Raw genomic sequence first — 10,240 nt, forward strand, 5'->3', positions numbered from 1 at the left:
ATGACCATAGCTATCAGCTGCTGCAGCTTTATCAGATTTTGTTGGAATTTCCTGTTCTGCCACATTCCACATGTCCTGCCACCGGTTTCATATAAAATGAAACAAAAACAAATATTGGTTAAAAAATGCCAGTCTGTATAGCAAACTCTAGTTTTTATCCCTACCATCACCATACATAGGCTAGGCTTGAATGTTACTTATGAGAAAAATATAATCATTTCATGCAGAAAGTTATAACTGGTCACAGACAGATAAGTTGTCTAATGTCTCAGCAGCATCTAGAGAAACTCATGCATGTTTATCTTCAGTCGCACTGTTTACTGCAACAGTGTCTTCACAGGTCTGCCTAAAAATATCAATCCTCCAGCTGCAACTGATCCAAAAAGCTGCTGCTGGCGTTGTGACTAAAACCAGGAACACAGAGAACATCACCCAGTTCCAAAGTTCCACTGGCTCCAGGGAGGTCAAAGAATAGACTTGAAAAATAATGTTTGTTCATAAACCACTGAATGGCTTAGCACAAGTGGATAAATTAAAGATCTGCTGTTGTCATGCATACAAAACCACAATAATTCCCACCATTATTATTTATTAAAGGCCAACATTGAAATAGTAGTGGAAAACTAAGCATACCCTACAACCTAAATGTGTACACAATTTATAAACCTTACAATAGTAGAAAGTACCTACTTCCTTTTTGTTATCATTGGTGTACTGATGTTGAAGGCTAATGGAGACACAAATACAACACACATAAATTAGCATGTTTTTCGTGTATACACATCTGAAAAACAAACGAAAGTAATAAACTAAAAGACACAAAGACACAAAAGTACACATTCTATTTTCAGCGGTATGAGGAAGAGGCACCTGATTGGCTCATTCAGAGTAGCTCCTCGTTTTGCCGAGCTGTCCAGTTAGGCTGCGCAGACCGACTCCAGGAGTCAGGACAACAACAAATCTCCGGTTGGACACTGTTCGACAACCGAAACACAAGCGGGTAAGTTGGGTGGTTTCGGTGTAGTTTTCCTTCATTACAGGCCCAGAATAATTACAGCAATGTTATTATGAAGTTATTATCAACAGTCTGTTTGGGAAAAGTTTCGTCCAGAGTCACTGAGATTCTGTGTCCCAAACTAGAAGTTCGGTCCAGCTAAACTCATAGCTGGAATGCTGCTTTCAATAACATGTAACATTAGCAAATTCATTCAGCTGTTACGGCTGTTAGTGCTCCTTTCTGCGAGATAAAGACATATTTCTTAGAGCGTTTCCTGTAGAGTTATTTAGTTTCTTCACTAGCCGCCCGGTGTTCAGCCGAAACCGACTCGGCTGCTCTCGGTGCTTTTCGGTGTTTCCATTGAAATGAGTGAGGGCTCAGTTCTCTTCTCTTTTACTTGCTACATGCTCTGTTTTACACCATTCAAGCATAACATTATGACCAGTGATAGTGTGTTTCATTTCATCTGACATGACATGGCTGCCGTTAGTGGTTGGGCTAGGTTGAATTTAATTAGATTTAATTGGACAGCCAGAGAACATGATTTCCTCAGACCTGATGTGTGCTGTCCTTTCCATCCTGAAAGGACAGCAGAACTGCTCACTTATCAGCTGATATGTTGAGTTATGTTCCACACAAAGGGAAACGTCCCTGAAGACTTTAAACATTAAACTGTAGCAAATTCAGACACAGACAATTTAATAACAAAGAAATATGGCATGATGACTCAGGGGTTTCAGTTAGAAGTCCCATGATTAAATAAGGCAGTACCATCATTAACCCTATAATTAAAGTTTTAAGTTGTCTGAAAGACAGGTCCGTACGAGTCATATTTTCCTAGTAAAGTCTCAAGTTTCTAATGAGTGAAATAAACATTTTGACATCAAATGGATGACATCTTATTTACATCTGATTCACTGTAGGTTGGGGATCCACACCTGCACTGTTTTATCTTTGGGGGTACATTACAAAACATCTTCACATTAATATCAGTTAATATCTGTAAGCAATTATATTTTGATAATTTAATCCATATATAAATCTGCTAAAGGCTGATATATGTTATTTTGAAAATTTATCAAATAATACACAATAAATATTTTAGGGTACAAATATTTATATGTGTAATAGTGTAATATCAACCCTATTACAAATATAAATAAGCATTTATACGTTAAAACAAGTGCTTAAAAGTGATTAAAACCTGCTCATACTGAATTTCTGAATGAATCAGCTGCAGTCTGGAGCTCACTCTGACTTTCACTCTTCATTACATGAGATTAAAACTAAGACTTGATCTCAGACCAAAAGCCTAAGTCAAGTTTCAAGTCTTTCATATCGTTGTGAGTTAAGTGCAACTTGAGTTGAAGTTTCAAACTTGATTCACATCTCTATGTAATGATTCCACATCCTTGATTCGTCAGCACAAACCAAGGGCTTCCAGAGTCCATCAGAACTGGACATCTTCTACTTCATCTTTTCATCAGACCTTTCCTTCAGGTGTCTGGTGATTGGGATTCCTGCCAAATCCCAATTTACGCTTGGTGACATGTTCCTACACGAAATCTCTGAAAAAAATCCTATCGAACTTATAGAGTCATAACTAGAATTAAAGGAGCACGGAGTTTGTAAAACAAAGATTGAAGTAGCTCCTTTATTAATTCAAGGTGTAAACAGTGTAAATGATGTGGATGGAGGTAAAGCACAGCATCCTGCACAGGGTGGAGAGGGGAAGCTCCACCGCGCTCCACTTTAGTCCCCTCCATCAATTATCATGGAGGGAACTAAATGACGGTAGACTAATGCTGCAATTATTTCCATAAATAGTCCATTGATTCTCTCATTCTGACTGTTTCATAATTCTAAAATACAGATATAGTTTTATTTCTCATGAGTTTGAAGCTTGCTGCTTTCTGTCTGCTTTCCTGTCAGGGATGTCGGAGCCTGCAGATCGTAGATGTTCCGTCTCGTCCGTCTCTCTGATTGAGATCAAGACTGAGACGCATCGAATCCTCCAGGCTTTTCTTGAACGAACCATCTCCACCCCCCACAAAGACAGGCCTGGCAGGATAGCAGGAGCCTATGATGATCATAACAGGCACAGGTAATGCTGGCGTTTAAAAAAGCTCTACATTGGTGTTATTGTGAGCAATATTTTATCATGTAATTACATTTTTAATTATTTTCATTCCACTTTCAATTTTGCATACTTTTACTATCAATGCTTTTAATTGTGTGCTTTTTTAAAAATATATTGTTAATATTTTCATTTGACAATTTTCTCTCTTTTTTATTTTATTTTTCAGCATGACTTTCTTTTGTTTCACTTTTGAAAAAAAAGAAAGAAAAACTCTTTTGTTTGGAGTTTTCTGATTGAAAGTTGAAGTGCGTGTGAGCAAAATGTTATTGTTGGGGAATTTTTTTCTTCCCTAGACTCTTCAAAGATGTGATATGATTTCAGTTAAGAAGTTATGATATAGTTATTAAAACTCAAGACTCCAGTATTAAAAAGACATACACCTTTAGGTCTGAGTGAAAGAGTCAAGTTGAAACATTTTAAAAATAAAAGCAAAAGTTTGGATAAAGCTATGTGTACTTTAAAGGTCCACTGCTTCCTTGAACAAACTAGCATACTGTAAGTCTGTGAGCTTTACAGAAAATGTTCAATGCATTTCAAGGTTTCGCCCAGAAAACGTGCTGAGCTCGTCGTGTTTTTGAGTTAAAAAATGTTTAAAGGTCACAGGAAATATGAAAATATCACCTGATAATTATGTGTTACTGGAAGATTGGAAGATTAATATCTGAACGCCAATTATAAAGTCTGAAAAAATGCAGACAATTAAAAAAAGCTTCAATAAATAAGCAATGCTAAGCCTGGTGGGGGCACGAGTAAAGCCTGGAGGTTCACCAGCCTTATAATACACTGGGGGTAACCCTGCATTTAACGTACAAAATCATTCTCAGATGTTGAGATTTCACCCAATCAGTTCTGCCTGTTTTGAGCTCATTTAGAAATGCAATGTTTTAGGACCACGTCATGACTCTGCATATAAGCTGCTGCTGGCCACGCCCTACCAACTCAGTGAAAATGGCCTCAAACAGATGCACAGTGGTACAAGCAAACATCCCTGAAGCAGACTCAGAAGCACAGTAATTCAGCACAAAAACAGTTTTTTCTCACAAATGCAACATTTTTTTTAAACATATATATTTGCAAGTTTAGAGGGGAGGCACTTTTCAACGTGTAAAAAACAAGCAAACCCATTTATTGCTTCCAGCAGCCATTGTGCAGCAATGATGGATTTTTTGACTCCTGTCAGAAATCCTACGAGGGTCTTCTGACCAAGTCTGGTTAATGTGGATATTATTATGATCGATTTCTTTTAGTGCCGTGGTGTGAAGTTTAATTCAATAGTCCCGTTATAACAAGACTAAATATGAAAAATTACAAGAGTTCTGATACTTTTGCCAGGCGCTGTACACCAATACTGCTTTTCTTCATTTGAATTCCATTTTTCCGAATTAAAATTTGAAGGGATTTTTACATGTCATTTCTGAACTAAGCTGATTATTCAAAACACGTATTTTTCATACTAGCTTGTCGCCACAGTCTAAACGAAAAGACAGAGCAGACGCTCAAACGGAAAAAGAAGAAGACAAGAAGACTGGAATCAAGGACCTGATGAGGAGGTCCATTAGCCGTGGGAAAGGCTCACTGGGCCGGAGCAGCAAGTCCAAACAGTCCCAACCAGCAGAAGTAAGGAACTGTGGCTTTCATTTCACCTTTAGTCCTCAATTAGTTAGACTGTCTTTGTGTTCATCCTCAGTAAAAGTCATTGCTTTAGTAAAAAAAAAAAAAAAAAGAAAGAAATCCATGTTTCTGTTGCATCTTCAGTAATAAATGGTTTTCTTAAGGCTATAGAGAGTCCTAGTTGATTTAATCACCTTTAGGAATTATTCTAATTTGTCACAGATAAATAGTCACAAAAGTTGTACTCATACTTCTGCTTTTTTATATATATATATATATATATATATATATATATATATATATAAAAGAGAATATTTGATTGTGACTCTTCAAACTAATCGGAAATACATGTTTTTACTTGAATACATCAGTTTATCTCCTCCACTAATAGTTCATCTAAAGCTGCACAATATATTCAGTTACAGCTGTTGTCATATTATTATTATTATTACTACTATATATTTCATGGCCTTTAATGAGTCTTGATGATAGACGAGACTAGAGGGGAAATTGTAATGATCAATTTCACCAAATGCTAAATTCCAGTTTTACTTCAGGCAGGTTTTCAGCCTGTTTCAGAGATTTCAGCATCACATCAACATCTCTCCCAAAGCCTCTGCATGTGTTGATGTGTCTTCTAACAGTGTTTTTGGGGTCCTTCTGATAGCATCGATCTGGGTTAAACATGTTGAAATCAGTGCAGTTCTCTTCAAAGACAATGTTTCTGCTTATTTGATCAGCACAATGGAGAAAGTTTTTGGAGTGAAACCAGCATTGACGTGGCCCTTAGACAGATAAAACAAGGACGTGTTCTGTACGGCTCGTACTGTGAGAGGTTAACATCCAGTCAGTGAGGAGAATGATAGAGCATAAATATTCAGTGTTAATATGGAAACTGTGTTTTACAGGACACCGTCTCAGCCTCCTCATCTTCAGATGAAGAGGAAGTCGAAAAAATGAGGAAGCAAAAACAAGCAATCAAAAGAAAGATTGCTTCGTTTTTCAGAATGAAATTAAAGGAGAGAAAAGAGAAGGAGAAAGAACAAAACGAGTCTCATCCTCAGAGACAGAGTGACTTGGCATCTGGAAAGAAAGCGGCAGCAGCAAACAAGCCCGTCGCTCTTGGTGAGTTCCACTTCACAAACCTCTGAAACACGTTTCCCTCAGAACCTTCAACCTTCTGATAATGTTGGGTTTGTGGCAACAACGACTGAACTTAGAAGGTAAATAAAAAACAAAGTTAAATTGTGCAAGAGCACAACGCAAAGAAGCCATTTGCTACTCAAAGGAAGTCATGACTGTAAAGATGGTCCTTGAAGATGATATTTAGTTTGACTGTTTTAGCAAACTAATACGGTAGGCTTGTCTGCAGAAAATTAATTTCCATTTGTTTCTATAATAGTTCAAGAAACAGACCAGCCTCTGGAGTTTTATGATGAAATAGCTCAGAAGCTGGAAGACATCATCAAACAGTCCAAGCCAAGTCCGAAACTGAAGCGACCGCCAGGTGACCACACTCACACCTAGTTCTGCTCACATAGTGCATGTGCATTACATTGGATCATAAAGAAGTTATTTTATTTCAGTGATATAAATCAGTTTTAATTCGTCATGTGTGTATTATTTCTCATTAACACACACCCAGTGTATGTTAATAAGCTCTAGATTTCTTCTGAGAGTCAGATGGTCTTCCCTCCTGAAAGTAGTCAGTAGTGCCGTTTCACCTGTTAACAACACAGATATGAAGCAGAAGCTCTCCATATAAAACCCTGCAGAGCTAAAGCAAGCAAAACTCAGACTTATTTTATTGTCGTTGCACAAAGACGTGACAGTAAAATTGGCAAATAAGGCCGATGTTTTATGTTATTTATGAATTATTAACATGCACATGTTAGTTCTTTGTCAAGATGAGTAGCAGTGGAGGGAAACAGGCGGCCATTTTTAGTTGGTTGATGTCAGAGATGAGGTCAGAGCTGTAGGGCCCGGTTCTGGAACTGAACTGATGTCTCCATATTTCTGCAGTGTGTGATAAAGAAGTCGTGGCTCAGCAGCTGGTGAGGCTGCTGAGTTCAGAAGGAGATGCCATGAACACTAAGGCAGGTTCCATTACATAAGTTTCATAAAGGTAGAAAATATATTTGTTTATAAAATGTTAACAGTTCGTTGGTTAAGCTGGGAAACAAGTGAATTTGTAAAATTAGAATTTCCATAGAAATCTTTATTAAAATTAACAGGAAATAATGATGTAGCACATTTGAACGTGGCTTCCATAATGTAGCAAGCATGTACAGACAGTTTGATGTACAATACAACAAAGATGAAGCTAACAACACAGACTGCTGTCAACCTGTGACCTTCCCCGGCAGATCCAGCAGGATCCAGAGCTGCGCTCCAAACTGGCTCGTCTTTCATACAGATCGTTCGAGCATATTCTAGACATCTTCGGCAGGAGTCAGGTGGCTGAGGCCCCCCCACTGAAACCGTCGACCAGTCCAACCCTACAGCGAATAGCCATCTCCATGGAGGTGTCACGGCGCATGGTGACAGCCACAGGAACGCAGCGGATAGAGGGCTTCGCAGAGCGCTACATGGACAACTTTGTCCCCTGGGTCAAAAGTCATGGAGGATGGGTGAGTGGTCCTGTTGAGGTCAAATGGAATATCACTGCAACTGGATATATTACATTGGATTGGAATACACTACATGGTATTGTACCGTGGTCAGCAATGCAGAATTACAAACGTGTGACAAAAAAATAAAAATAAATAAATATATATATATATATATATATATATATATATATATATATATATATATATATATACATATATATATATACATATATATATATATATATATATATATATATATATATATATATATATATATATATAAATATATATATATATATATATATATATATATATAAATATATATATATATATATATATATAAAATTACAGTATATATATATATAATAAAACCAAGTTTATTTTCTCTCAGCTCAAACATGGCTGTGTTTTATCTGCAGGGAAAGGTGCTGGATATAGAAAAGACTGAGGAGTGGGACTGATGTCCTGAATGTGTGTTTATCGTGAACCAAGGCTCAAATGGATGATGTCATCTAACAGGGTCCGAGGAGCTGACCAGCAGAGTTTAATCTGACCAGACACATTACAAAGACCTGGTCTCTTTGTGTTCCTGCTGCACCAGAGTGCTTCCAGTTTGTGTTTTACATTTAACCACTAAACCAGGGACCAGCTTATTTTCACTGCTGCTACTAGCCTTGGTTTTCAAGGACCTGCTGTACTTGAAACTAAAACTAAGTAGCTAAATCTTTTTTGTTGTGGAAAAACAAAGAACAAAAACCAAACTAACTACTTGTATGTTACCTCTTGGATTATGAAATCCCACAGTGAAACATGAGATGTTTTACTGCAGTTTTTACTGTAAACAGCAGAGCTACGGGAGAAGCTACTTTACTAAGTTATATTTTAAACTCACAAAGCTCATGGAAGAAATGCTAAAGATTATGGGGTGCCATTTCTAAAGTTACACACAAAAATTTACAACATCAATTTATTTTTGAAAGTCATATTTTCACAATTTCAACATTTGTTTATAAATGATAAATATTTAATTAGCCAACTAAATATTTAGTTGAAAGCTAAACATCTAGTTAGCTAGCTACATATTTAGCTAAATATTCAGTTAGAAAACAAAATATTTTGCTCAGGATAAATATTTGAAATATTTAGTTTAAAGCTAAATATTTAACTCAGAGCTAAATATTTAGCTAATACGCACATTTTTTCTCATTTTGTTTCTTGTATGACAGGTTACATAAGCCAAATTATTCATTTTTAACTGTGTAGCTTTACAAATGGCGCCACATGCAAGACGCTGACTTTAGTGTGTGCCAAAAAAAAAGAACAAGTATGATAAAAAAAATACCACTTTCATTGTATTTCAGTATTTAAGCACAAATTTAGAACAAAATTGATAAGACGATCTAATGTCTTTTTTCTTTAACAGAACAGTAACACTTATTTCTTATAGTGCTAACAAGCATACCTTGTTTCAGTTGCACTAATGTAATTTTTAACATTGATCAGTTATTGATCAGTTATTGGTCATTTAGCATTTAGTCGTAGATTTCAAGTGATTATTTTCCAGAATATTTTTCCTCTTGTCTGTTTAGCTCTTTATAGAGGAACACAAACATTACAGCTCATAATAAGTGAGCAGTCAGTCAGGCCTGAGGGGGCGGAAGGGTTGCTTTACTTTTCAAACAGCTGAAGAAAAAAACCTGCAGCAGCAGTAAAAGTACTGTAGAGGGGAAAGTTTAGTGGTTTTCAAACAGTAAGATTTAATGTACTATAACCCTGGAGTCCTGGAGACGGTGAAAATCAGCTAGCATTTACAGTATGGGTTAAAATATAGCCACAGACTCCTCAGTGTGAGTGAGCAGATGAGTTAAAAAGCTTCTCTTTTATTGTACATATGTTTATGTTAAACAACATTATTAATCTTGTGATGTTCATATTCTAAGTGTCAGCTGCTACTGTCAGTACTGTAATATGATCACTACTTTATTATCAACATTTTTGTGTGTGCTTGTTTTTTTATAATAAGAAAAAACAAAACTAACCATTTCATAATGCAACAATATTCAGCGTTATTGGATCAGGAATTTGTGGAACATGTTTACTGTAAAGATGTTTTTTCTAATAAATCTGTTCATTAAGAGTTCTTTTAGTCATAATCGAGGGGGAAATGTCTTTTACTGTCAAATATAATCATGTTGGTACATGAGACAAAAGGTAAACTATAGTTGTCTATGGTTTTGTTTACATAATGTTTTATAATAATGTATGGTAAATAATGTGAATAGGTGTTTATTTTCCTGTAGTGTTTGCTGCGTTCAGCACTGAGCCTGCTGTGTTCAGGTTAAACAGCAGCAGGACGCTGCAGCGCCTCTCAGTAACACAACCTACATTCTGGAATGCACTAAAGTGAAGAAGGGAAGCTGTGATGTTTGTTGAATTATCATTGTGGGTTTTTTTTTATTGCAGTTTACCTTAGTCATATTAGGCAGCGTAGAAAATGTTTTATGTACTTATTTATTGCCAGTGAAACTGCTGATGTGGAGGATCATGTACTGTAGATAATGTCCAACCTCTGTAACTGACTAAATGCTGAACTCTTATCTGTCTTTTATTAAACTCCAAAGATTATATTGATGACTTGACTCTTGTGCTTAAGTTTTTCTGTATTGTACCAGTCCATTATTTTGGATATGTTAAATTCAACCTCTAGAAAATGTCTAACAGGAGTATTTATCCACTACTTTAACTTGTAATTGTTTTAGATTCCACAGTTAAACGTCTCAAATGCCCCAGTTTGTTGTTTGGTACAGGCAGCGACCTGGTGACCTAAAGAGAAGAGTGGATCTAAGTAAACGAATCCACAAGCAATCATTGTACATATAT

General features: G+C 36.4%; 1 protein-coding gene across 1 annotated transcript; it reads left to right on the forward strand.

Moving 5' to 3' along the window:
* The first annotated feature begins 906 nt into the window (after nucleotides 1-906).
* On the forward strand, nucleotides 907-9,974 carry bcl2l12 (BCL2 like 12). Its single transcript, XM_044099089.1, has 8 exons — nucleotides 907-1,000; nucleotides 2,930-3,101; nucleotides 4,595-4,754; nucleotides 5,657-5,873; nucleotides 6,151-6,255; nucleotides 6,771-6,844; nucleotides 7,115-7,378; nucleotides 7,780-9,974. The coding sequence occupies exons 2-8, from the start codon at nucleotides 2,932-2,934 to the stop codon at nucleotides 7,819-7,821; spliced, it is 1,032 nt and encodes a 343-aa protein (XP_043955024.1). The 5' UTR covers nucleotides 907-1,000; nucleotides 2,930-2,931; the 3' UTR covers nucleotides 7,822-9,974.
* The last annotated feature ends 266 nt before the right edge of the window (nucleotides 9,975-10,240 follow it).

This window comes from Gambusia affinis, linkage group LG19, assembly GCF_019740435.1.
Source record: "Gambusia affinis linkage group LG19, SWU_Gaff_1.0, whole genome shotgun sequence".
NCBI classification, from domain to species: domain Eukaryota; kingdom Metazoa; phylum Chordata; class Actinopteri; order Cyprinodontiformes; family Poeciliidae; genus Gambusia; species Gambusia affinis.

What these genes read in the sequence shown, in the direction of transcription:
- bcl2l12 (XM_044099089.1), top strand. Translation starts at nt 2,932, where the DNA reads ATGTCGGAGCCTGCAGATCGTAGATGTTCCGTCTCGTCCGTCTCTCTG. An exon ending in AAACAAGCCCGTCGCTCTTG is followed by an intron (nt 5,874 to 6,150) that starts GTGAGTTCCACT and finishes TTTCTATAATAG; the next exon opens with TTCAAGAAACAGACCAGCCT. An exon ending in GAAACTGAAGCGACCGCCAG is followed by an intron (nt 6,256 to 6,770) that starts GTGACCACACTC and finishes ATATTTCTGCAG; the next exon opens with TGTGTGATAAAGAAGTCGTG.